This window comes from Manis javanica, chromosome 6, assembly GCF_040802235.1.
Source record: "Manis javanica isolate MJ-LG chromosome 6, MJ_LKY, whole genome shotgun sequence".
NCBI lineage: Eukaryota > Metazoa > Chordata > Mammalia > Pholidota > Manidae > Manis > Manis javanica.
In genome coordinates, this window is record NC_133161.1 from 143119534 (window position 1) to 143145736 (window position 26203).

The 26203-nt window shown below is 50.4% G+C and overlaps 1 protein-coding gene across 5 annotated transcripts in view; it reads right to left on the reverse strand.

Annotated features, from left to right (window-relative positions):
• Positions 1-902: 902 nt before the first annotated feature.
• Positions 903-26203, reverse strand: part of GRIK4 (glutamate ionotropic receptor kainate type subunit 4) — a 409820-nt gene continuing 384519 nt past the window's right edge. For 4 of the 5 annotated variants that reach the window (XM_073239594.1, XM_073239593.1, XM_036992846.2 and 1 more), the window contains 6 exons: positions 24827-25000; positions 21096-21261; positions 19464-19689; positions 15740-15868; positions 4586-4704; positions 903-1388 (listed from right to left, as the gene is read on the reverse strand). In XM_073239594.1, the coding sequence (XP_073095695.1) occupies positions 1032-1388; positions 4586-4704; positions 15740-15868; positions 19464-19689; positions 21096-21261; positions 24827-25000 (1171 nt within the window). In that variant the 3' untranslated portion in view covers positions 903-1031. The remainder of the gene's footprint in view (positions 1389-4585; positions 4705-15739; positions 15869-19463; positions 19690-21095; positions 21262-24826; positions 25001-26203) is intronic. The other variant, XM_073239595.1, reaches the window with a different exon arrangement.

A 26203-nucleotide genomic window follows, 5' to 3' on the forward strand; every position in this document is an offset into this window, starting at 1 on the left:
CATGATAGCTTTGGGGGTCTGGCTTCATAGGCAGCTAGCTACTGAGTTTGGTTAAAAAGAGATGCAGCTGACGAAATATGCACCCTACTGACACGGTGGCTCCACACCACCTCGGCTGTGAGCAGCACGTTCCACTGGAGGCCCGGGCTGTGGTGTGGGAAAATTGCATCTCCACTTTCTGCTCCTTAAGCAAGGCCCCAGGACACTCTGTGCCTCTGCTCTCCTCCTGTCTCTCTTCTTCAGAGATCACATTCACAAGAGACCAAATGAAACTCAATGACAGTGCAAGGCAGAAAAAGCACAAGCAAAGAAAACATATTAACCCCTGAAACCCCAGGCATTTCAAGGTCTCTGCGAGGGCTACGAGTGAATTGGTTTTTGGCATTTTAAAAATGAATGGACTTTTATGTGAGACTCTCCACCTTATTGTTCCCAAGACCTTCTCCTACACTCCCTGGTGCCCCCAATCACCACACAGAAAGGAGAGCTCAGAGCCTGAAATCTGCTGCGTTGGCCGCTCCCCATCCTAAAATTTAGGAAAAAGGAACAGGGATTAATGGGACTTCCATTTCCTAGCCCAGCCTTCCGCTCTGGAAAAAAACAAAACAAATGACCAGAATTGAGAAGACCACAAAGAAAAACGGAGGACGGAGAGAAGGGGGAAACGAACAGAAAGAACATTCACAAAGATATACAAAGCCAGAAAAGAAAAACTTCCCTGTTGAGTTTAATTGTTGTTTTGTTTTCCTGTAAGAACTAGACCCAGGGTACAGTTGCCCCTTCCTAGGGGGAAATCGCGCTGATGAACCCACAGGTTCACCGGGCCGGGTCGGGCAGGGACCCCCACCCCGGACTCTGGGCGGGGGGAAAGGCCCACCCGAGAAGGGGGTCGTCGGGGCGGGCAGGGAGGCGGGCCCTCGCCCCCCGGGCGCACGTCTCCGGCGGCCGCAGCTCCCGCGCCAGCGCGCTGCCTCCGGCCCTTTGCTCTCTGGGTGAAGGTGCCGGGTCCCCAGTCCGGAGCGGCGCGGCGGCTACTCGGGCTCGCTGCTGTTGGTGGCCTTGTCCCACTCCAGGCTCTCGTCGCTGCGCGCCGGCGACGGCCGCGCCCGCAGGCCCTGGAACCGGCGGCACTCGGGGCACACCCGGATGTGTGTGCAGCCGCGGGCCACCAGGGCGGCCTCCTGGGCCAGTCTCTGCGCCAGCTGGTCGGGCTCCCCGGCCCCGCACAGCTTGCCGTTGCTGAGCGTCGCGGTGCCCCGGGGCCGGCGCTCCTCGGGCGCCGGGGGCCGGGGCGGCGGGATCCCCGAGCGCCGCCGGCGGGGGTGGACGCTGTCCTGACACAGGATGATGCTGCGCAGCTCAGTCACCATCTCCTGGCACACGGACACCTGGAGGGAAGGAGGAGGTCACAGCCCAGCCTCTCAGAATGGCCCCCGAGGGTCCCCTGGGCTGTCTGTTCGAGTGGGGGTGCGGGTGGTTGGTAGGGGGGCAGTGACACCGAATCCTAGGAATTAGGTATGAAGACTGCATGAGGGCCTTTCTATCCATTTTCTCATCCCACCTCCCATTTAGTATTCCAAAGCCCTTATAATGTTCAACAGCCCTGCCAGCTGGGGGTCAATCTTGGATCGCCTCCAAACAGTGACCCCACCACGGTGGGAAGGGGCCCCTGCCAGTTGGCACATTTCCATGAACCACTGCTTCCATCTACTGAGCTCCTGCTTCCTCTCCCTGAACACATTGATCCCAGTTAAATTTGGACTGAAGTCTCCTAAATAAATAACCCCTCTGCCTCACGCCAGCCTTTCAAGTCTTCGAAAAATCTATCATTTCTCCAGGAACATTCTGTTCTGAGGCTAGACTCTCACTTCTTTTAATTAACTGATTATAGCCGGAAAGGATGCATTCTAGCTACAACCATCACAACTAAGACAACAGTAGCCACTACCCCAGCCAGTCACAGTCTCCTGATAGGGAGCCCTTGGGTCTAGCTGTGTTTTAGCATATTTTGCATTTTAGGAAGGTAACACAATTACACAAACAATATATTATGTATCACACCCAGTAGGGCCTGGGGCCAGCCCTAGAGTCAAACACATTAATATTTCTGTAGCAAAATGTATGAACCTCCACATGGAGTGAGATGAAGATCATGTACAATAGCTTCATACCAGCTCAAGTCAAAAAAGCTTTGTCGCCAAATGCATTTGCATCAAACATACAGAAAAACTTGGAACCTTCCGAGCTTTTTAGGTGTCAGAATTGTAGATGAAGAATCACGAGCCTATTATCATAGCTACTATTACTATTATACCCATTTCAGAGGTGTGGAAATGGAGGCTCAGAGAAGTTATAAAAGTCCTGCTAAAAATCCCTTGACTAGTAAATAGCTGACGCAGAATTGGGACCTAAGCCTATCTACTCCAAAGCTGTTCTGTGCTTGGTTTCGTTCCCTGCTCTGTGCTGGGAAGGACACTGTTCTGGACCATGATGGAGGAAGAAGCCTTATACTCTTACACGTTGTCTTCTATTCTCCCAGTTCTATCAACAAGACAGTTGTTCTACCACAGGAAATAGCTAATAAACAGCTAATGTAGCTTTTACTCTTCATGTGAGCTGTTGATAGTCTCCACTGAAATTTCCAAAGTGAGCTCTTAGAATAACCAAATTTCCAAAGGAAGCTCTTAGAATAACCAAATGTGCACAGATGCTCTGCTTGAAGCAGCTGCAGAGACGTGGTATCATCTACTGAAATATGGACTGAGTTAAGAATTGAGACCTGGATTCCAGACCCACTATCGTTAGTATATAGCAGAGACTCTGGGCAAGTCACTTAACTGTTCTGTGCTGCTAATAGTAACTATAACAGCTAAACCACCACCTCCCTCATCTATTACATGGGACAAGAATATAACAACATTTATGTATTGATTGTCAACTATGTATCAAGCACTGAAATACAGAGATAAAAGACAGTCCTCCTCACTTCCAGGCCACACATGTTTGGCAGGGATGGTGATGCTCTCGACACAGCTCACAGTGGTGGCCAGAGGAGGAATGATAAGCTCTCCTGGCCCAGGGGGTGAGGCAGGAGAACCGGGGATGGTCTCGCAGGGACAGAACGCCTGAACTGGATCTGGTGGAGTAAGTAGGTAGCACCACCACGAATGGAGTGGCAGAAAGCCAGTAAAGCTGGAGAGAGAATGCGAAGGGGACCGAGAGTCTGGTGCCATCAAGGCCAGGGGAGAGAGAAGTTCTGGGAGGAGCTGTCCACTCCATCAAGGTCCAGTAAGGCCCAACAGTTCCCCTCGGTTCTGTCCATCGGGCGGGGTCAGACCTTTTAGCAGGGACCTTTAGGTGTCAGACTGCCCTGGATTGAGGATGGACGGGAGGAAGTGGAGGCTGAGGCAGTGAGAGCCCCTCGGTTTGAAAGAGGGGAGGAATAAAGCAAGAACAAGGGTAATATTGCTGTTATTTAAAGAATATAGGATACACTTAAGCATTTTTTTAGATTCTGGGGAGAGAGGAGATAGAAAAAAAAAGGGGGAGTAAAAGGATAATCCTGGGGCAGCTGGGGAGAGATGGGATCAAGGCAGAGAGGGAAGGTAAGCGGGAGTGGCTTTCACTGTGGCTACATTTTGAGGTGGGGCTTTACTGTGGAGCTGGTCACTCCTGATTGTTCGGTGAAGTGGGAGGTGAACTTAACCTCTAGGCATGAAGGAGCAAAGGGGTGTGACAAGTGGGTGACACACAGAAGTCCCACTGAGGAATGAAAAAGAGACTGAACAAAGAGAGTAAGAGGGCCGGCGGACAGCGCTCAACTGAGACCCTCTAGGGGCTGACACCACAGATGCACAGGCACTCCAAGGGTGCCTTGTTAGGAGCTGTTTCTCCCGCACCAGTCAGAGAAGGTGTCAGAAAGACCCAGAGTCAGGAGATGGAGAGGGAAGCTCATATGCTTTAAAAAGCAAATACTACTATTAGCATGCAAGGGTTTGTGTCTCCTCTCGGAGGGAGCATGGAGGTAAAATAGGATAATGTCTCCTCCTTCTTCTCAGTCACTTCAATCTTAGTGAAATTTACATAAGCCTAGGTTCTAAGCCACAGGTTTGGGAATTGAGCCTATTCAAAATCCCTGAGATGGAAGATGTAATTTTTGTGCTCACGTGAATTGGCATATCTTTAAACATCTTTACCTGTGAGGGAAAAACATTCTGAAGACAGAAGCGCTAAAATCATTGCTTCTGTTAGTAAAATGATATTTTCACCTGTTTTTCTTTGTGGTATTACATCTTAAATTGTAGTTATGTAAGACTCTTTTGGTAAAATATTTTTCACATATTTGCCTGGCTGTTTCAGAGAAGAATCTGAAGCCCAGAGGGTGAGTGTCCTTTCTGTGGCTGCATAATTAGTAAGTGTGGAAGCCCTAAGCCAGTTCTCCAGCTCTGGGGACTGGGCTAATTTCTGGTCACTCCACCCTTTTGTGGGATTTCACAGATTTTGTCAGAAATGACTTGTAGGCGCATGGGCCCATGAACTTTGCCCCATCGACCAACACCACAGATCACACCCTTTGAAGGTTTACCTCGGTAGCTTCTGAGTGTCGGAGAGTCCATAAAAACTCCAACATAGCCATAAAAATGGCCACGATTAAGCCACAAATAAGAACCACAAAGATTCCACCAATATTCTCCATTCCCAGTCCTGTAAGAAAGTAAGAGTGAAAAATGATGCAGAAGACATAATCATCCTGCCGAAAATGCTGAAAGTCACTCAAACGACCAGAGCTTCAGTCTTGTACATGCTTTATACACATATTCCTTGGAGAGAGATTATTAATCGTTTGGAAAAAATAATGCAGCAGAGCTGTGGGCGGGGGATCTAGCTGCACATAGAGAAGGGTGAGAACCTCCAAGTGCTGCCTGGGGGTGAGAGGTGAGGGACGCTTTAAGAAAAGGGCCTGGGGAAAATTTGATTTAGCCTATAGAGACATGATACCAAAACACCCAAAAATTCTAGCAGTTTCATAGAAAATTCAGTCACTCTCCCAGTATTGTGCTTGCTTGATATAAAGCAAGTTTCCACCAAACTACAGAGAGAAACAATTATGTTTACCTATTTGTGTCAACATGTTACTAAAATACGTATTCACCAAGTAAAACTTTTTTACAGACCAGTTTTCCCGAACCTGGCTGCCATCAGAACCACCTAGGAAGCTTTTTAAAAATAGAGACCCCTTGGCCTTACGCCAGACCTATGATATCCATATCGCTGGAGATGGGGCCCAGGGTTTTTTTTTTTTAATGTATTTCCCAGGAAATTCTTTTGCAGCCAGGCCTACCATTAGTTTGCATAATGGCATTTCTTTGAAAGCATTGTACCCGGCTGTAAATTCCTTGAAGTCAGGCATATATCTGGTTGCAGCCTCATTGCCTGGCACAATATATGGCACATAGTATAGATTCAATAAATGTTTGTAGAATAATATGGTTCTTTCATTTCCACAGTGTCAAACATGGAGTTTAGTTATGGAACTGGATGGGATTTTTTTTTGGTATTTTCTGGAGAAACCCAAACATTCAGGAAGTGCCATAAACACATGAAACTGTGATTCAATGGGAGCCAAGATCCTGAGTTGAAAAGCACCTTTTACCCAGGAAAATGCCAAGAGGGTAGCTCGTGTCCTGTGCTATCCTGAATGCTTGCACATCTGAGTGACTGTCCAGTCGGTAGTGCCGCCACGGGACACGGAGCTCAGCCAGTGTCAGTGTCACACAACACTGAGAGCGGGGCCGTGGGTCAGGAGCAGAAATATGACACTACTGTCTGCACCCTGGAAAGCCGGACACATAGCCCTAAATAGCCATTTCAAGAGGCCTTGGGTTTCCTTCACAAAGCCTCGAGTGGATGTCTGTTGTTTTTTGATTTGTTTTTTAAATGACAGTGTGGCACACTGCCTGCCTACTCTAGTATAATCTGCTGTGGAGGGTTCACCTGATGAGTGTAATTGTATGTGCTCTGACCTGCAGGTACACAGAGTCAACTTTTGAGTACCTGTGTGAACACAGATACTCAGAGAGCCTCTATACTGAATAATCAAAAGCAGGGTGTTATTACAAAACTCAATTCTAAGGGAAGACATATAGGGTTTGGAGTAGGTTCCTATCTTCCAGGAGGTAGAACACCTGCCCCTCTAACCTGGGACCTTTTGGGAAGGTCTTCGACTGGAGGAACAGCAGGATCCATGTGAAGGTGTTGCGGGGGAGCAGGGGGATACTGGTCAAAAGAGACATTTAAGAGGGAAAGCACCAAAGATGTAGCTGGGGTGTGCAAGAAGACGCTCCAGGTACAGGTTTAAGGGTGGTGAGAACCAGGCTATTGGCCTGTGTATCCGGGCATCGGTTACAGGTTTAAGGGTAGTGAGAACCAGGGTATTGGCCTGTGCATCCGGGCATCGGGGATGAACTAGTTTGTCCAGCTGGGCCCTGGGGAGAAGGGCTGGATAGAGATTCCCTAGTTGAGGGAAGTGGCAGCTGTGATACTAAGGGTGCCCACCTAGTCAGGTAAATGGAATCCCCAGGTGACGACTAGATAGTACAAGACTCTCCTATCATTCTGGGATTGTTCTGCTGGATTGAGAAAAAAAGACTAGGATCTCCTTGAAGGACCCTGACCCTCCCTCATATTTCTGCAGAGGACCTGCCCCTCTCTAGGTCCTACTCTGCCATCTGGGCTCTGGCTGCCTCCCCTGCCTCTCTGTCATCACCCCGGCCCCCCTCCATCTCTTCCTCCCCACCGACTCTCCCTCAGCACATACACACACATTTCTCCCTTCTCAAAAAACACCCCAAAATCCTTCTTCCCCTCCAGCTCTGCCTAGTGAACACCCCTTCTCTTTCCTTCCTTCCTTGGCCAAGCTATTTCAAACAGTTGTCTATATCAAAACTATTTTAAGATATTTTAAACCATTAAAACACTTACATTTGGAGGCCCCATCTCCCATAAAAGCAAACAGAAGAAAATGCACCCATATCCTATGTTATGGGCATTTTAAAATTTTGCTTCTGATATGACTGAGTGACAAAAAGCAGTTGATTTAGAATTGGCTATGACTGCCCAGCAATCATTGTGTGTACAAGGGAACACTTGTGAAATGAGAAAAATCTAACCCCAAAAGTAGTTTCTAACTGTAATGAAATTTTCATTAATATTAAATTCAAAATTTAATGAAGTCAAAGTAATGTTCCATTTTGGAGATATTTAATTAAACATGTCAATTTAATTTTGCTTTTTCTTTTTGCATTCCGAAGCTAATACATTTTTTCAGACCTCAACCATAATTCTGGATACTTAAAGTTTCTAAGCCCTAGGTTACTCAGTCTATAGTATCCAAAAGAGAAAATGAGTCTGTTCTGAATTCACTTTTGTTTTTTCTATTCACTCCTCAGTCCATGCAATTTTGTCTTGCACCACTGAAACCACCCTCACCAGGGTCACCAATGAACACGTTTCTAACCTATTGGCAATTTTCCAGTCCCGATCTTAAGTGACCTCTTACAGCACTTGACACTGTCAACCATACACCCTTCCTGGCTTTGCACAAAGCCATCGCTCTCTGCCCTCTTCTCATCTTAGCAATAGCCTTTGCTTGCTCTGAGGCATGTTCTCTCCCCATTTTCCTTCATTTGTCTCTTGTTTCTCCTCCACACATTGGTGTCCTGCTGATTGTAGCTCCTGAATCCTTTTCAATGTCTCACCTATTTCTCACCTTTTCAATGTCTTCCCCCTATTTCTCCTCCCACTCCCCTAGTTCAGGCCTGACCTTCTCCTGCTTGGACCTTTACAGCAGCTTGCAGAATGATTTCCCTACTTTCAGCTGCGTCCTCCTCAACTCTGCCCTCCACATAGTGGCCCGAGTGGTCTTTCTGCAATGCAAAATCTTACCGCGTCACATTCTCTGTTTATAGTTCCCAACACACGCCCTTGTTTGTCCTGCCTTCTGTTCCTTTAGTCCTGTTAGTACCTGTGTCTAGAACCTACCTCCACCCCAAGACACCTCAACCTTCCACTAGGACTTAGCTCAGGGTCACTTCCTCCATGTCACCCTTCTCCAGTCTTGACTCTTAGTTATACTGCTTTTGTGTTTCGCTGATATTGTAATTCATTATGGATCACTCTGATACTGCATAAAATAATATATTCATTTAATTTTATGCACCTGGGTCTCCCTCCAGGTGTTGGTTGAGGGGAAGTTGGTTGAGGGGAAGATCCATGTCTCATTCGACTCTGTGATCCCACAATCACGGTGCCTGGCCCATAATAAGAACCCAATAAATGTTTGCTGAAAGAATGAGTGGAAAGAAATAGAATAAAGGCACACCAATGTAGCAGCCTGCATTATTAAAAGCTTTGGATCCACACTGCGAAATGCATTCATTCCTAAGTAAGTTTTGTTTGAAATAATAGTAAAGGGTGACAGCCCTGGCGGAGTGCTCCCGGCCTGGTCATGGAGGAGATAGCCCAGATCGTACAGAGCAGCCGGCCAAAGTGGGACCAGGCACCGACATGGAGCCGGGTCCCAGGGAGGGTGGGGGCACAGAGGGAGGGGCACAGAGGGACAGGTGATCTGTGCTGGGATAATTCTGATCAGATCAAGGAAAGCGTCATGGAGAAGCTGAGGTTTTTACAGGATGCTGGTAGAAACCCTGAGTCACTGAAACAGCCCCAGTCTGTCTTTCCCAGCTTCTCATGTTTCAGGACCAGCATGTTAATCATGGGTGTCGGCTCCAGGGTGCTGGCTCCTGGCTGAGGGGCCTCCTCCCGCTAGGAGTGAGGCCTGCATACCACTGGTGTCTTTAGGAACTTACTGGAAAGTGGAAGCAAGAACAGACTGCTGGCAGAGTCAGAGTTGAGGAACAGATGGAGCGGGGAGCAGGCAGGGGGTGTTAGGTGAGCACAGCCGCTCCATTTAACACTGTCATCAGTCATTCTCCTCGAAGTCAAAGCCTTTGGCGGGCAGCCATCACTCGGGAGCTTTTGGTGTGGACGTCCTCCGGTCTGACCACAGGCCCTTGCTGCACTCAGCTGCGTCCGCCCCTGTGAAGGTGGTCATCTCATCTGCCTCCGTTCCCTTCTTCAGATGGGACCACACAGAAGCCATCTGGACAGATTGCCTTCAAACTGAGATTTTCTCCTGACACTTGAGTGTCTCTAAGCCTTGGCTATGCCCTAGCAATGAGACTGTATTACCTGAAATAGAATCGACCTCTCCCTGCAAATTCTTGGTTGATGAAATACTAACTTTGCTGTCACACAGATTGCCCATGAATATAAACGGTGCTTGACAGGGGCAAACAAATGACTTTTTTTGCCTGTAGAACTACAGAAGGAATGGTGACCTAGATGGAGTACCTTTGAATAGATCTGAATCTCCATCCACTGGTTCTGCCTTCAGTTCCGACCTGCAAATAGTCACTTCTTGGATTCAAGTGAACATTTGACTCAGGCCTTAACACCCCTGTGTATCTCCAGGAAGCACTGTGGAAATTTCCATCAGAGGTGCAGGGAAGCTCCTTTTGAACAAGTAAGGTGTAGCCGAAGCCTGGGAGGCAAAGAGGCAGAGGCCACAGGAGCCACAGAGGCAGGGAAGTGCACAGAAAGGAGAGACCAGTGCCACGATCCCATCAAGAGGCAGTGCTTTTGGTCTTTGATGTCAGTCAATACATTTTTTCTTAAGGAGCTACCATAAGCTGCCCACTCTGTATGTGCTAAGCTCTGTGGAACATTCCACATGGAAAACAGTTGACAAGAACCTAGATTCTTTGACCAGTATGACGTTTAAGCATTTTATTTTTCAGAGTCACCTTCACCTACAACCATGAAATATATTAAATGGCCCCATGGCCACGGACTTGTTTGCTTCACATAGCAACTTCATGTGCCCACGTGTGAGCTGACCCGTATGACCTTCCCAGAAAATATGAAGTGATTTGTCATGTTTGCACTGCTGAGGACTGAACTGGCAAGCGTGCCATTACTTCATTCCCTTCACTGCTACATCCATCAACTAGACCTCGCAGATTCTGCAGACGGCGATGGGAGAAAGGTATGCAGAATAGAAAAGGGATGGGAGAGACGGCTGATCAATTTTGCAGTTCATCAAAACACAAGTTATGGGAGAGGCACTTTACAACTTATCAAAATATGAGCGCAAGCCCCTCATTTCTTAAAATATTTGTCCTCATTCAATTCCTATGAAAAACACTGCTAGTGAAGGCCCACTGTTGGCATTTTATAGTTAAAGAAACAAATTCAGAGAACTTCAGTTTCCCGAGTTTTTACAGCTAAGATGTGAAACCTGGGTAAATCTGACTGTCCAGCTAGTGTTCTCTATAAAAGTAAGGCCGACCTTTATGAGTGCCTTACTATGAGCAAGGTTACCGTGCTAAACATTTTAAGCCACCCTCACAACTGCCCTGTGAAATCATCACTACTGTTGCCTTCATTTTCCTGACAAGGAAATCAAGGTCCTTGAGTCATGTAACTTGCCCGTGGCCCTGGGGGGAGCTGACAACGGAAAGGGACTGTTCCAGAGTGAAGAGCCCTTCCCCCTACCCTACACTGCCTCGCCCCCGGAACATGGGTCCCCCTGCTGCGGGGATGCGATTACAGAACTCAACGTGGCACCCCATGACTGAATTCATTCCTGGGACCCTCCCCCGCCCAGGAACCTGGGAAGAGGGTCCAGTGTATGGCTATTAGTTCCACTTACAAAGTCCGCTTCTCTCTTTGAGAACGTCACATCAAATGTCTGAGTCAATGACTTACTGGCTCAGATTCCTGACAAAGCTGGGCTTCAGGCTTTAAAATCTCTGACCTTTGATGCAGACACACTGGGCCACCACTTGCCTCTGTTCCTGATCATGCTTTGCGGCACCGCCCCCACCCCCGCGCCCCATCACCCACCCCCTCGGCCAAGTTTCTCCGTCTCTCAGCAATCAATCTGATTTGATTAGGGAGAGGCTTCCTCGGCAAGCATCTCTCTGAGACACTATCTAAACTCTCACATTTGGCTTTCCAGTCTTGGCGCTCTCCAGAGAAACCAGAGAACCAGGATAATCAGGAGGGACCCCTGGGAAGAAAGAGAGGGGACAGCGTCCCCAGGATCTGCCCCCCACCATTCACTCCTCCTCTCGCTCATGTCTCACACTTTCATGACCCCTGTGCCAGCCAGCAAACTTCCTGCTCTCTAAGGATTTTGTGAGTCAGTGCCACCGGCTTCTTTTCCATCCTTGAAAGGGGATCCTGATGTTCACAGCCTGGTGGTGTATTTATGCTCCTTTGAAGCCTGACTGCGAGCTTGTGTTTTTCAAGATAAAAGTATTTCATGTCCCTGGAATTTACCGGCTACCTTTTGGTGTAGCACTTTTTCTGCAAAGCCTTTGGTGATCCAGTCCCCTTGAAAAGGGGGGCCGGCATTTGTGGGTGGCTAGCGATAGTTCTTTTCATAGGAGTTGAGTGAGAAAATAAATAAAATTCAGGTTTTTGAAAGGAAGAGGCGGAAGAAAGTGAAACAGTTTGGAATGAAGACCCCTTCTTTTTCTAAGTCTCCAGTTTTCCTCATGATCTGCCATTTTCAGTTTGGTAGATGGTCCCTGAGCTACAGGCAGGGAAAGAAACAGGGGAGACCGAAGCGGAGGGATGATGCTGTGGCTCTCACCAGAGCGGAGGGCGGCCTGGCAGAGAGGCGCGGGATTGACCGGTAGCATCACCCCGACGTCCGGGTTCTTCTCTGGAACCTGGCAGTGATGTTCGAGCTGTAATACTGGATTCGTAGTAAGGTAACACCAGATGCTTTTCTTTGAAATGTCTTGCATTTTCATAGGATAATAGAGTAGAAAAGGACTGTGTTAGGCACTGCACACTGTCTGGTACATCGGGGTTATATCCCAATAAACCCATGTTAAGTTGAAAACATCGTAAGTTGAGGATGCATTTGATGCATCTAACCTACTGAAGGTTGTAGCTTAGCTTAGCCTCCCTTAAGTGCTCAGAACACTTCCATTCGCCCAGAGTTGGGCAACATCATCTACCGCAAGGCCTATTTTATGATAAAGGGTTGACTGTCCCATGTAACCGATTGAATACTGTACTGAAAGTGAAGGACAGAAGGGCGGCAAGAACGGGATTGGCTGTTCGCCCTCACGATGGCGTGGCTGCCCGCCCCACCCAGCCTCCTTACAGAGGATTGCACCGCAAGGCGCTCGCAGGGAAAAGCCCCCAACTCAAAATTCAAAGTACAGTTTCTACCGAGGAGTGTGGCTTTGACATCATCATAAAGTCGAGAAATCCCAGGTTGAACCACCATTAAGTCAGTGACTGTGATTGGAACTGAAAGCACCTCTTGCCCGGGTGTTCCCTGGTCCCTGAAGGCAGGACCCTCCGTTCCCTGCACCTCCATCCCTCTCTGCCGGCTCCGTATTCTTCTCCTTCCTTTAGGCACATGTGAAAGACAACTGATTCAAATCGAAACATCACCTCGGAGCTACTTTGGAAAGGAAATTAAAATGACTGCCCTTCGTTCCATTTGAGGCACAAGGAAAAGAACGTTCCTTAGTTTCACTCCTGGCGACCACTACTTGAAGACTTAAAGGAAGACATTCTTCAGGACATACTGGTCTTCTTCTGCCACAGGAGAGGGTCTCTTGAGTGGTGACTTATATTCCATAAATATGATGGCTAATTTGCTGGAGAGACCTAGCAATGGCCTCGTTCTAGGCTAGGGTTTTGAGCTTGACTTGGAGGAGGTCATATGAACTTTTGTAGGGCCAGGAAGCCTTTTCTCTTCTCCGAGTGACATATGTCTGGGCTTCAGCCGCGGCAGAAATGGGCCACTGTATTAAGCTGGCCCAGGCTTCTGCGGCTGGCTTGGGAGCTGAGGCCCTGGTCCTTACGGTAATCTGCACAGCATCTCCCGGACGCCTTCCTCTTGGGCATCACCGCTTATTCACACAGCTCACTCTCTTATTCCAAAGGATGATGGCACAGGGGCAAGGTGACACTGGCTGGTTGAGAGAACCCTACAGATTCTTCTGAAGCAGCTGGGACGTGGGCAGGATGACTTGTGCTGAGCCTCGATCTGGGCAGGCGTCTGCGGGGGTCCCTGCACCTTGCTGGGCCCTCGGCCTACACAGGGGCCTGCGGGGGTTCCCAGCACTGCCCTGCGCTGTGCTGAGCCTTGATCTGGGCAGGCGTCTGCGGGTGTCCCTGCACCTTGCTGGGCCCTTGCTCTTGGCCACCTCCCGGCTTGCTCCAGCCTCCCTCATTCAGCGTCTCTGTGTCACCACATATGTTCAGTCAGCTGTTCAGAGGCAGGAACGATTCAACAGCGTGGAGAGCTCTGGGTGTGAAGGCTGCTTAGGAAAGTATTAAAGCCCAGTCTCATTAGCCACTTTAGCGTGCCCAGGAGAACACAAGTAATTGGTAATTCTTAATAGCTATCAGTTGGGAGCTTTAATCACACACCCTACAACCATTTATTGAGTCCCTACTATGTGCCAGGCTCTGCAGGGAAGGCTAGGGGCATAGGAGCAAAGGAGACTAGGTTCCACATCTCAGCTGCCATCAACCAGGCAGAGGAGACCAAGAGCTGCAATGTAGTAGGTTGAGTTCTCTGCCCAAAGTTGCAGAAGGCACTCAGCCTACTGCGGGGCGGTGAGGGGTGGCGGGGGACCAAGGGCTGCCAGGAAGACAGACACCTGGATATTTCTCCTGTTGCACCTGGCCATCAGAGGAAGGACCCCAGGTCCCTCTGCCCTGGACCCTAGGCCTACCTCCCTGATGCTGCTTTAGATTACTCCACATTGAAGCCACCACTGTCTCCCTCCATCTCCTTGGTAAGATGGCATGCCTTCCCACGGCTCTGAAGTTCACTGGTATCATTAGTATATTAGTTAACCTTTTTAAAACTTGATTTTGACTATTCCAGGCCCAGTCAGATCCAGATTGTTTCCAATTCCTATGTCATTTTATGGGGGTACGGGAAGGTGGAGGAGCATTTTGCACCCACACCTTCCCCAGTATAAACCCTCTATGCAGCCCAACTCACCCCACGCGAATCTGTCTCTGCCCCACCTACCGCCCCCCTGCACAGACCTGCCCTCGCACTAACTTCTGCCTCGGCATCCTTCCTCCCTCCGGAAGCTTACTGCCTGCCATGCGCCCCCACCCACCCCGCCCTGCCTTTCATACCTATTCAGGTCCTGGGCCTCTGCAACATCTGGTTCGTTCTATCCAATCCACAAATGTTTCCTGATATGTTGCTTTGTACCTCCCCTATTTCTTTTTGTCTCGAAACAGAGTTTGTCCCCACACTTGGCCTTTGGGGAGTGGAAAGCCAAGAGGTATGTGGCCCTGTTGGGTTCCTGCAGGGTGAGGGGTAGCATATCCTTTAAAGGACAAAGGACTTGTCCTTACAGTAAGTTCCTGCCTTCTCTCCTTGCAGGATGGAGACCCACTTCTAAGTGGAGGCACTTAGAAACACAAGGTCACTCACTCACTGTCTCCTCAGGGGTAATCATCACACTGAGCAGAGAGGGAAGCAACTGGTGTCATTCTTTTCGCTCCCTGGCTGCCTTCTTTGGGGAGAGTGGGTACAGGTAAATTTGTTACATATTTTAGCAAGGCTGCCATAGATTACTAGGTTTACCATGTGATTTCTTGCCCAAGCCAGGACATTTTGAGAATGTTCTAAAAATAATTAACTGGCATTACGTGGTCTATGACAGATGTAATCCGGGACTCTCCTGGGCAAACCAGGATATGTGTTCCACCTGCAGAAAATACTGGGTGCTCAGGGACCCTCAGCACTCCTCTGTTACGCTTGTCACTCGGGGACTGCTTTCTATTCAGCCTGATTGCAATTTCCCGCATCCATTCAATAAAACATCCATGAGCCAGACCCTGAGGACAGCCCTGTGAAGATGAACCCTACCCTCGTGAAACTCACATTCTAGTAGAAGAGGTGGAAGGTAAACAAACAGGTAGAAAATATGGTATCAGGTAGAAATGAGGTCTGAAAAGAAAACTAAAGCAGATTCAGGTACGAGGGAGAGAGATGTGGTGGGTGGAGAGGAAAGACGTCTCTGCAGGAGCTTCCCAGCGGGGCCAGGAGGAAGGGACCGTGGCAGCAGGCTGGGAGACAGGGAACAGAACGAGAAGGGAGGATGAGAAAGAGAACAGAGACGGGCTGGGTTAGGCCTTCGTGCCACAGAACGCTTGACTATTACTCTGAGCGGGAGGGGAAGTCTTTGGAAGGTTTGTGTAGGGGAACACGGCGATCTGATTTACATCTTTAAAAAAAATCACTCTGGCTCCCAGTGGAGGAACGCCCTGTCGAGGGGCAAGAAGGGGAAAAGGAGACCAGACTGTTGCAATCACACAGTTGCAAAACGATGGGGTCACAGGCCAAGGGGAAGGGGTGCGAAGGGGGTGAGGAGGGGCTGGACTCAGGAAACATGGTGGAGGTGGAGTCTCAGGGCCTTTGAGCCTGGCTGGCATGAGATACGTGCACTACGCCAAGACCCTGGGCAGGACTCGCCCCCAGCCGGTCCAGCCGCACCCTGGGCTCCTTCCCAGGCATGTTCTCAGTGTGTCCTGGAAGGCGTCGCCTGGCATCTGGACACCAGGCACTCGCTGCTCTGGTCCTCTCGGGCAGGAGGGGGAGGCCCTGCGTCCTCACCTTTGGCTCTGTGATCTTCCTCCTTGGGACATCTGCCTCCTTCCCACCATTTGCGCTTCAGAATTTCCAGGCGGTTGTTCTCCTGCAGCTGGAGAATGGCTAGATCGAACTCGTCTCGGAAAACCGAACCTGTGGGGTCACAGGAGAGTCCAGCACACAGGACATGAGCGCCCTCGTACGCACCACGCTGCCCCTTTTCCCAGGAAACCTCCTTGCCCCTCTGCCCACTTAACAGCAGGAGGGAGGGGACAAATGTGGCTGGGGTCCCCGCAGGGGCATGGCTGTCTATTGTGTACATTCTGAGGACTCTCCGTGAAGCAGGGGGAGCCCTGGCTTCTTGCAGGGCACTCAGGAATTCCTACTTCCCTTCCCCCCATGCTGGCGGACATGTTCGTCCATTGCCAAGACCCAGTGTGTGGGTCAAGCTACAGCTTGGTGCCCCTCCGCCTCCCCACTTAGGTGCCACCACTTTCTACCCAACATGCAGGAGCCTGGTCTTCTCCAGGAGGCCAAGGAGGTAAATCTTCTGTGACATAAATGTCTCAGTTGGTCAGCCGTCTGTTTTCTACTTTATTTACATTAACTTCTCAGGCACTTGTGACTCTTACTACCTTGCACCTGGCAATAGTTTATCCAAAGCCATTACCCACGAGAGAGGGGACACCCCAGAGTGTGAGGGCAGCCTCGCTGTCTCCGCGCATGTGGGGCATCCAGCCCCCAGGCACCCCAACCCTCAGAGCTGCCTGCTGAGCACCCCAGAACCCGCTGTCCCTATCCATCACCCCATTTACACTGTTCCTCCCACCCTCCTCAGACAGAAGGCTTCTGTTCAATGCAATTCTTTTTAAAATTTTCTGATGGAATATGGTCAAGGAGCTTTGGGTCTGGAATTCTGGTTTAATCACAAAAACAGGCTTAAATGAAATACTGGAAAGCCTGATGTCCCAGCACAGGCTGAGGCACGAGACCATCAAGAGAAAGCTGCCAGGAGGCAGGAAATCACCTAGGCTGCCAGTGTTCCTGCCCGAGCTCTGCGAAGGCCGGAGGCAGACAGATGCCCCAGGGAGACAGGCTGTGACGAAGGATCCAGGCAGAAGCTTGGAACAAACAGGCTCACGTGCACAGGAATCACCAGGGGATCCTGGTGACCTGCAGATTCTGACTGAATGGGTCTGAGGCAGGGCCAGGGAGTCTGCATTTCTAGCAAGCTCCAAGGGGATGATGCCCAGCCTCTGGGCCATCGCCTACATTTTGACAGGCCAGGAACTAGCTCGGCTTCCAGGACTCTGACTCTTTGGACTCTGACAGCCCGTGACTCCCCAGATAGTACCTCCCTTCCTGCAGAAACAATGCTTGGGCATGCAGAGCAGAGCCCACTCCCGCAGCACTGAATGTGTCTGTGCAGCTGACGTGGGGGAACTTGAGCAGCACCTCACGTATAGCAGGTCCTTAACATACACCTGCAGTGAATGGCTACTTGAACTGACAGAGGGTGTTAGGTGGTGAGACTAATGAATGCTCTAGGTTTAGAGACAACTGCCAGCCCAGCTAGACATTTCAAGCAGTTTTCAAGGCATTTTCAACCCAGCTTCAACAGTACACCAGGGGCCCCATGAAAGGATTATTCTGCTACTCTACATTCACCTACTTAGGTTCTAAACCACCTGACCACTTTTTCATACCATCCATCGTTCCATTTCTCTTAATGTTCCCAGGTCCAACCACATTGTTATTCCATACTTATGCCCTCACCTTGCACTTAAGATTGATACGCAAGCTTGTCTTTCCTGGGCATAAAACCTCAGCTGAACCCAAGCACTGTCTCATCAGTGGACCATGCAATGCTCTGCCAGCCTGCTCTGAGAACCTGGGCCGCCCCACAGTTCACGTGCCATCTCTCCTGTGCTGTCGAGCTGGGGGGACCCCTTTGGCAACATGGCCTGGTAAGCAAAGTAGTGGATTTGGAGACAGGCAGCCTAGGCTCAAGCCAACTTCTCTACTTATTCTGACCTTGGACCAACAACTTACTGATGCTAAATCTCAGTTCTATTCTCTAGAGTGGGAAGGAAGGATCACGTCTCCCTTGCAAGTGGGACGATTAAGTGAGATAACATGTGAAAAAAGCATCGTGATAATAGAGAACAAACACATTTCCCTCTTTTTCCTTGGTTATTAATGAAAATTTCTAGAGTCAGTCTGCTTTAGGTCAACTCTTCACAGGTTTGTTCCATGAAGACTTTTAAAGCATTTGACATTTCAGCTCAATTTGTGAAATCGCTAGAGTATTATCAAGGCACACCTTAAGTTCACTTTGTGATTCACTCCACCATCTTGAAACAAAATGTCAGCCAGTAAATTTCTCAAAGGGACCCCTAATCTGTAACATTAATGGGCATCAATGTAACATGATGGTAAGCGGAAGGTAAACAGGTTTATGAGTACCCCGAGTGAGACTTCTGGTTTACAGAACTGCCAGCATCAGAATTTACGGACTATTGCCTAGGTTCACTGGCTGGGTTTCTGATCAGTCTTTGAGAATTCATCTGCTTCCATCAGGTAACACAAGGAACTATGGAACAGATGGGGAGGGGACTGATGTTCCCCCAAACAGGCTAAGTGTGAGACACGTGGTAAGGCATCTGGCCACACGATTACCTGGCTCACAATAACCCTATGAAGTAGGTATTGGAAACCAAACTTTACAAATAGATAACTGAGACTCAGAGAGGTCCAGTATCCTGTCCAAGTCCCACAGCCTGGGAGGGTGCATTCCCAGGTCTGCCTGATTCCATGGTCTTCATACTTCACAGGCCTCGGTGAAGCCCACAGTTTGTAGAGATCTGAGTTAGGTGGAGGTCAAGACGACGGATGCTTAAGAGAACAGCTAAGAGGCACGTAGTATATATCAATTTCCCCACATGATCTAACGGCCTCATTTCCTGCTTCTTCCCCTGCTGCCTTGCACAGCACAGCCCTGGATGAGGAGAGCCCTACACACGTGGCTCTCAAGAGTGTGGAGGGAAGAGAGCCCGTCCAAATCATGCAGGGAACATTTTCGGATCCCCTCCACCATCACAACAAGCAGCTAAAAGTGTTCCTAACCGCAGGCGGAAGCCTGAAGCATGAACACCCTTTAGAAAGCACAGCTGGGGTACCTTTCTGGAAGCCAAACACCTCCGTCCAGCAAGCTGAACAGCAGAGCTCTTTCACCCATTCTCGAGTACCTGTGCTGACTCAGAGCACTTGGCTCTGTGAGATCTACAAACGATCTGTAAGCTACAAACACGGTGGCCCCCCTTTGTAGCAAACGTTCCCCCGGGGAAACTAGCAGCACAATTAATTCATCTGAGTTTTACCATCTCTCCTTCCTTCTCACTGCTAGCAGAGATGTCAATCAACAGAGAAATGGCCAAAGGGCAGGAAGCAGAAGAGAAGAGAACAAAAGGCCTCAAGAATCCACAGAGGGCATCAACGCATACTTTAATACTTAATCAATTAATAAATAATCAATTAGCCCTTCAGTTAAGGACTGAGAACTGATCGCTGATTAGTGGACGCACTGTGCCTATTTATTTATTTTAACCTTGAGAATGCCCGCCTAAAGGCACAGTCAAACCGGCCCTGGAATAGGGGCTGCTGAATTCAGGGCCGGCTGCGGTGGCTCTAGCTCCTCGGACCCTGCCTGGAAGAAGCTACCCCAAGAGGCTGCGCCTCTCCTGCATACCGACTGGCATGCCAATCCCATAGCCCTTGGTGTCCAGCAGGCCCCCAATCTGAGTGAGGTTGCAGTTTCGCTGCCGATAGTACTCATTCATGGTGGACTCCAGAAGGAAGGCGTAGTTGGAATTCAACACCCTGGCGATTCCCTCCTCTGTGCTCTTCACAAACACACTCGGCTGCTTGGAATACATGTAGTTCCACATACGCTGGTAGGTCTGATAGCGGGAATTCTGGGAAAAGAACAGAAGGAAGCAGGATTGGGAGAAGAGAAAGGACACGCTGGTTTAAACAAGGGAAAGAACCAAAACGGATCCTAAAATGTTGGCCCTTCTGCTCCTCAGTTCCCTCAAGACCGTCAGTAACCTCTTCCCTTCTGTCTCTCGGCTGCCTTGGCACAAGGGAGGTGGGTGGGTGTTGTGCGCATTTGACAGCTTTTACAGAAAGACAGACGGAACAAGCAGGTCCCAAGGTACCATACACTCTGCCTACTGGTTTGGTAATTGGTTTTGGCACATCTGCCCTGGGAGGTCCCCCACTGCCAACCTCCACGCTCCCGCAGAAGTCAGAGTGGCAATTCTAGCTGTGTCCTTCGGTGTCCTTCAGGCTGGAGCAGGGAACACAGGTTCATTCAAGACTTCTAAGGAGACGTCCTCTGAAGGAGCAATGCCAGCTATTTCCTATCAATCCTAAGCCAGTTTATCAATTCCATATCTGACACTGGCTTCTATTTTACAAATAATAACAAGACTGAGACTGAGTGAATTCTGGGGGGTCTATCCAAACCCTGTGTTTGCAGGATGCCCCCACTGGTCCCTATGCTGACAGGCACTGAGACGTGCATGGAAAACAGAAAACTCAAGGCTGTGGACTGTGAAAATGTGAAATGAACTTCTTGGGTAGTAGGCTGGTTACACACCTATTAACTCCAGGGGAAACCTGCTCCCCTAGAGATCTTGAGGGATATGAAAACTAGCATCTGTCTGGCCTGGCCGGGTCAGCGGTGATCAGTTGCTTGGTCTGCCAGCTCACACACCATCGTGGCAAGGCCTCCTCCCGAATATTGCAACGAAACCTCAAAGAAGGCAAAGGGTTCCGATCTGAGACTTATCTAGTCTGGGATCAATGACCTCAGTTCATATGAATCTAGTGTTCACACCTGAGTCATCTGTGTATTATTCTAATCTTGCTTTGTGTAAATATTACCTATTAAGTTCAACCCACTTTACAAACTTTAAAAATATATGAGCCTCATGCTATGCAGCAATATTAATAAAAGTACAGATTAGAGTCCCTGCATTTATACATATATTTTCTCATTAAATACTCATTAAAAAAAACATGAAACTATTGCAATTAAAAAATAGTTCTGCCACATTGTACCTAAAAGTCACCTCAAGTACCACTAATCATTCATGCATGCTGCTTGGGGACAGGCTGATATTAACCCAAGTGCTTTTGGGACCTTATTCTGGGGTGTTTTGTGGAGCAGGAGAAAAATGAGCCCCGGGTGAACCTCCAGACTAGATGTTCAAAAGAGATAATGAGATGAGGACAGATGTTTTTATCTCCAGCAGACAAACATCTCAACTTAATTTTGCCCCATCCCCAGTGTTGGTGAGCAACCCGATGGGTTTACTTGGAAGAAGGTCATGCTGGAGCCTCCGTGAATTGTGCCGTACTCAATGGCGGTCTGATCAGCCAGGTCATCCACTGACTCAATGGGCACATCCATGCGCTGCACGGTCAGGAAGGCTGCCAGGTTGGCCGTGTAGGATGAGATGATGATCAGCGTGAATGCCCACCTACGCAGGAAAAGACCAGAAAGTCATCACTGCCCAGGCACTCCCGGGAGTCTCGGCCCCCATCCCCAGTCCTGCTGTGGTGCAGGGGAGACCAGGTGCCCTTCGTCTGAAGGAGCTCTCAGCTTAGCCGGGGAGGAGAAAGTAGGCAAGGGCATATGATGTCAACAGAAATGAACAGAGCTTGTGAGCGTGCTTGGAAGAAGACTGTTAATCTTTTTCTTATTTCCTAAAGGAGGTGATTATTGGTTTGTTCTTCAAAAGAGGTGTGTCCATGCACATGAGACAGTTGGGGGGAGTGGGAGAAATGAGCTAGTAAATGAGCAAGGGTGCCAGCTCTGGGGGCCCTGGGTATACAGCTAGAGCTGGGATGGCTCCCCGTCTCCTGGCAATGCAAACAACCTTCCGATGAACACTGACATGTACTGACGGCCTGCCATGAGCCACATGCACAATCTCATGTCCTCCCTGCAACCAAGGGAAGTAGAATTATTATCCCCATTTTACACATGGGGAAACTGAGGCCCAGGGAAGCACAGCAACACATTGTGCCAAGTAACTCATGAATGAATCCTTATTTGAAAATCAGTTCTACAAATCTTAACAGCAGAAACTCTTTAAGACTAACTGATGTCGAGCACCTTTGAACTGCTGAGAGGGTAAAATTAGAAAACACTTGTAGAACGGTCCTGCTGCTTCAAAATAGAAGGCTGCTTTATTGGATAGATCGAACTCGTTTAAAATTAGAATACTTCTGTAATTCAGGCAGCATCCATGCTAATGCCATTAAAACCAGTTTGTGCACTTAAGTAGGTTAAACCAGCCTTCTACCATCTGTCAGCAGTGTGGGTCTGCATCCCAATCCATTTGTTTACAAGGTTCAAAGACATGTCTAAGCACAATGGAGGCTGGATAATCACAAACTCCGAATCAGTGGGGTCTGAATTAATGAGGCTTTACTCCTCGCAGAGACATTGCCAACTAAGGCCTAGTGTTCACCACAGGATTCAGAGGTGGCCGTTCAAGAGCGGGGAATCCCACTGCCCCCTCTGCCACTGTGCCCGAGGACTCCTGAGGGCTGCCCCCGAGGAGCGAGGTGACTGGGCCATACCCACCGACCTGCTAGGTGCATGCCTGTGCCAGACCCCTGGATCGGCGTGCCAGGTCACTGGGAAGGATCTGGTTTTAGTTCTGGCTTTGTCCCCCTCTACCTGTGAGACCCTGGGGAAAAGCCACATCCCTCTTCTGAGCTCGTCTGCTTGTCTAATAAACAGGGATAATACTGCCTGTCTGCTTATCTTCCAAGGGTTGTGAGATCAAACGAGATAACATGTCATCAATGACTAACACTCCGTAAAGGATTAGATGTGAGATGCACAGATACGTAGAGCTAGACCGTCGCACTGAATGTGGGATGGAAATCATTCGGCACCTTCCCCATTTGTGACTCTAATTGCCAGGTGTCCTTCCATCCTGAGACCTGCTTTCCCGGTCCTGCCTCACCACATACGCTGTTGGAAGCTGATCCTCATGACCATCCGCCAGAGGCGGCCGGCGTGAGAGGCCCGTGGGTGGAGGCCAGCATTCCGACGCTGCTTCGCTCCACGGGCTCGTGCCATGGGTCAGTGGGTCCAAGGTGAGGACCTGACCTCAGACTTGGCTGGCGAGGTTCCCTCAGCCCCATGGCTACACTCTGGCACCTGTTCCACCCTGGGTGGCCACGTGGCTGTTTGGGAATGGGCCAGAGAGCGTAAGTAGATCAGTGCAAGCCCACTGCCTCTGCTGAGAAAGCGAATCACGCCACACTCCCTCGGGTCAGTGGAGCCTTGCCCGGGTGTGCGAGGGACACTGCCAGCCGGCATACTATAAAGCCAGCCTTCTTGTTAGTGACAGGGTGTGTCCCGCCACCTGCTCTGGCTGAGGAACCAAGGCAGGCTGTGACGGGCCCGTCTGCTGACTCTCCATTCCCCCAGGGAACTGGCCAAACTGAGGCCCTGCTTTGGCAACTAAGAACTCTGGGAGGCAGAGAGGCGCCCTGACAGCTCAGGGTCAGGGCTGGGGTGCCCCCTCCCATGCACCACGCTCTGGGTAGAGTGACCGGGACACCTGGGCCCACCTACAGGAGCACCGCTGAGCTGGTGGGCCGGGGCAGAGCAGCCTGCGGCACAGGTGGGCCCCTGCCACGCTCAGGCGGCCGCTGCCGGAGGAGGGGATTCCTGCGGGGGCGGGGAGCTGACGGGTGGGCGACAGGCAATGGGAACCGACTCTCGGCATGTGGGAACAAGCACCCTTTGGAAAGAAAAGCCCCAGGGAGGAAAAAAATCACAACCTGCTGCTGACTTCTTTTCACCCCCAGGTCTTCTGCCCAGACTGGCTGGGTTTTGAGGCAGCTCTGCCACCACTAAGAGAATCCCTTCTGGGGAACCTGAGACCCAGTTCTGCATGCTGACGGCTCCGTGGATTCTGGGCCCTCTCTGGTGATGCGGGAGCACCCTGCCCAGTGCTTAAAATCCTACTGCCCACATCATGTATCAGGGGAGATGAGAAACCCTGCTGGGACAGGGTCTCGGTCCCAGCTCTGTCCACCCTGCCACCAGCCTGTGGCTAGTGGTTCCTTGGGTAACTGTCCCGACCTCCCTCTGCCCCCGGCCCCAGGGCCCCAGGGTGGAGGACCCACAGAGGCTGAGGAGGAGGGAGAGAACCAAGGTGGTCAGTTCCACGAGCTGTGACAGCCAAACCTAACTGGGTTTTCAAGTGAGGACAGGGAACAAGTACTCGGCAAACCCACCTCCCTCGGCCGTAGATGTATGTCACCTCCCCTACGGTGGTCTAATAGCGATTACTAGTCCCTGAACTTACACAGCACTTTCAAGTTGTCATGGCGCTGCCCCACCCCTCGTATCAAATCATTCAACCATGTTCTTTTTGCCCTGAATGAGCTGAGAGAAGGGAGTCTCAGGCAGAGGCTGGTGGGCCGCCCCTGTGCACCAGAGGCTGGGCTACTTGTGTCCACTCGCTCGCCGAGGTCCTGTCCAACTCTGAATGACTAAGAGCCTGAGTTTCCCCACACTTGCTGAGGGAGACAGGTCCAGCAAGCCCCGAAGCCAGATGCACAGGGATGAAGCTCTAGAGCTGGTAGAGGGCACACAAAGCGGCCTGAATCCCTCCTGTGAGGACTTCCCGCGGGGCGCATATAGTTGCATAAATCTGCATGTGGCTCAGCGGACCCTGCCACTCAACCCCAGGTCATTTTCAGGTCAAGATGTTCTAACTGCTTCCCTGTGGGCCTGCACGGCTCTCTTCTCATCTCATCTCCCTACGTTGGAGGCGGAGCAGAAAGGGGAAAGGGATAAGCTGGCACAAAGCATGCCCACCCACGGCCCCCAAACCTTCTGAGCTGGCAGAGTGCAGCCCAGCTCCCCGTAGTCTGTTCTGGAAGGCAGAAGTGACGGGCTCTCCTACAGCAGTGCCAAGGCCCCTGTCTACCTGAGCGGGGCTCACACGAGGAACCCCCCACCCCGCGTCCCCGCCCCACTCTGCCCAGCCCCATCTGCGCCCCGGAGCTCACCAGACGCCACTGACACAGCGGGTGGACAAGGCTCGAGGGGCGATGGTGGAGCCCTGCTGCATGAAGCCCCCGACTGGAAACCAGAGGCTGTTGCCAAGGGAGTACTGGTTCACCAGGAGGCGGCACCGGCCCTGGGCGCAAGGGTGGGGGCTGTACCACTCGTAGGGGGTCAACCTGCGGAGAAAAGGGACATACACCGGTGCCGTGGCGGGTGGCCACGAAGGAAAGGGCACTGGGGAGAGTGGGGGGCTCCCCTTTCCGCCTCACCTCGGCACCGCAGCAACTGGCCTGTGGCCTTGGGTGAGTGGCTTCCCTTTGCTAGACTTGGATTTTCCTAACCGGAAAATGAGGAGGTCGGACTACACTGGTGATTTTTGAACTATTTTTCTTTAATCAAAGAAGCATTTGTATTTCTTTAAAGTCAGTTTTGATATGGAAGTCCAATATACGAAAGAGATGAAGGTGGAGCCTTCATCCATGACACAGAGCTGGTCTGGATGTAGAGGGGCTAAGGCCCCAGAGCTCTGGCTACCCAGCCTCTTCTCACCGCCCCTCCAAACTCCCAGGCCCTTCCAGGAGCCGTCACCCTCCACGGAACCCTGTCTGAAAACCACTATCTTAGGTCAGATTATCGTAGGCTCAGATATTATGTATGTCTCTCCCTATATACACACGTATAGGCTGTATGGTCAGACCTTTAGTACATTGTTTGGTCCCTGTTTTTGTTAAAGCTGGATCCTGGGGGCAGGGTGTGTGTGTGTGTGTGTGTGTGTGTGTGTGTGTGTGTGTGTGTGTGTGTGTGTGTGTGTGTGTGTGTGTGTGTGTGTTTGTGCATGCGTGTGTGTGTGTGTGTGTGTGTGTGTGTGTGTGTTTGTGCATGCGTGTGTGTGTGTGTGTGTGCAGAACTTCCTAAAAGCAGCAGCAGACAGTGTGGTGAGGTGGAGAGGGGGTGTGTCATACAGCGTGCCAGCTCCTGCATGTCACTGACAACAGACACTTGACAGTGGCAAAGCCTAAGGGCCCAAAATGGGTAGGTGGCACCCAAGTGGAGCACACAGCAGCCTTTGAAGGTGACCAGGTTGGAAACAAGGCGTTTGTTTGGCTGGATCTTGTGGGCCCAGGACTTGCCTGAACTTGGCTTTGATCTCCACTAGGACAGGGGCGGACTGGGTGATACAGTGCCTCCGGGGCAGGCTGGGATCTGCCCTTGGGGGATAGGCGCCCTGCAGTTCCTTGGGGCTCTGAATAGACATGCTCCTGGGGAATACCCCAGCCTGCAGAGGTGGGACAGGTACCGCTGAATCATCCGGCCCTGCCCCCGTGGCTGGAGGCAAAGGAGATCACTGAGTGTCAGCTGCGCAGGGCCACTGTCAGCAT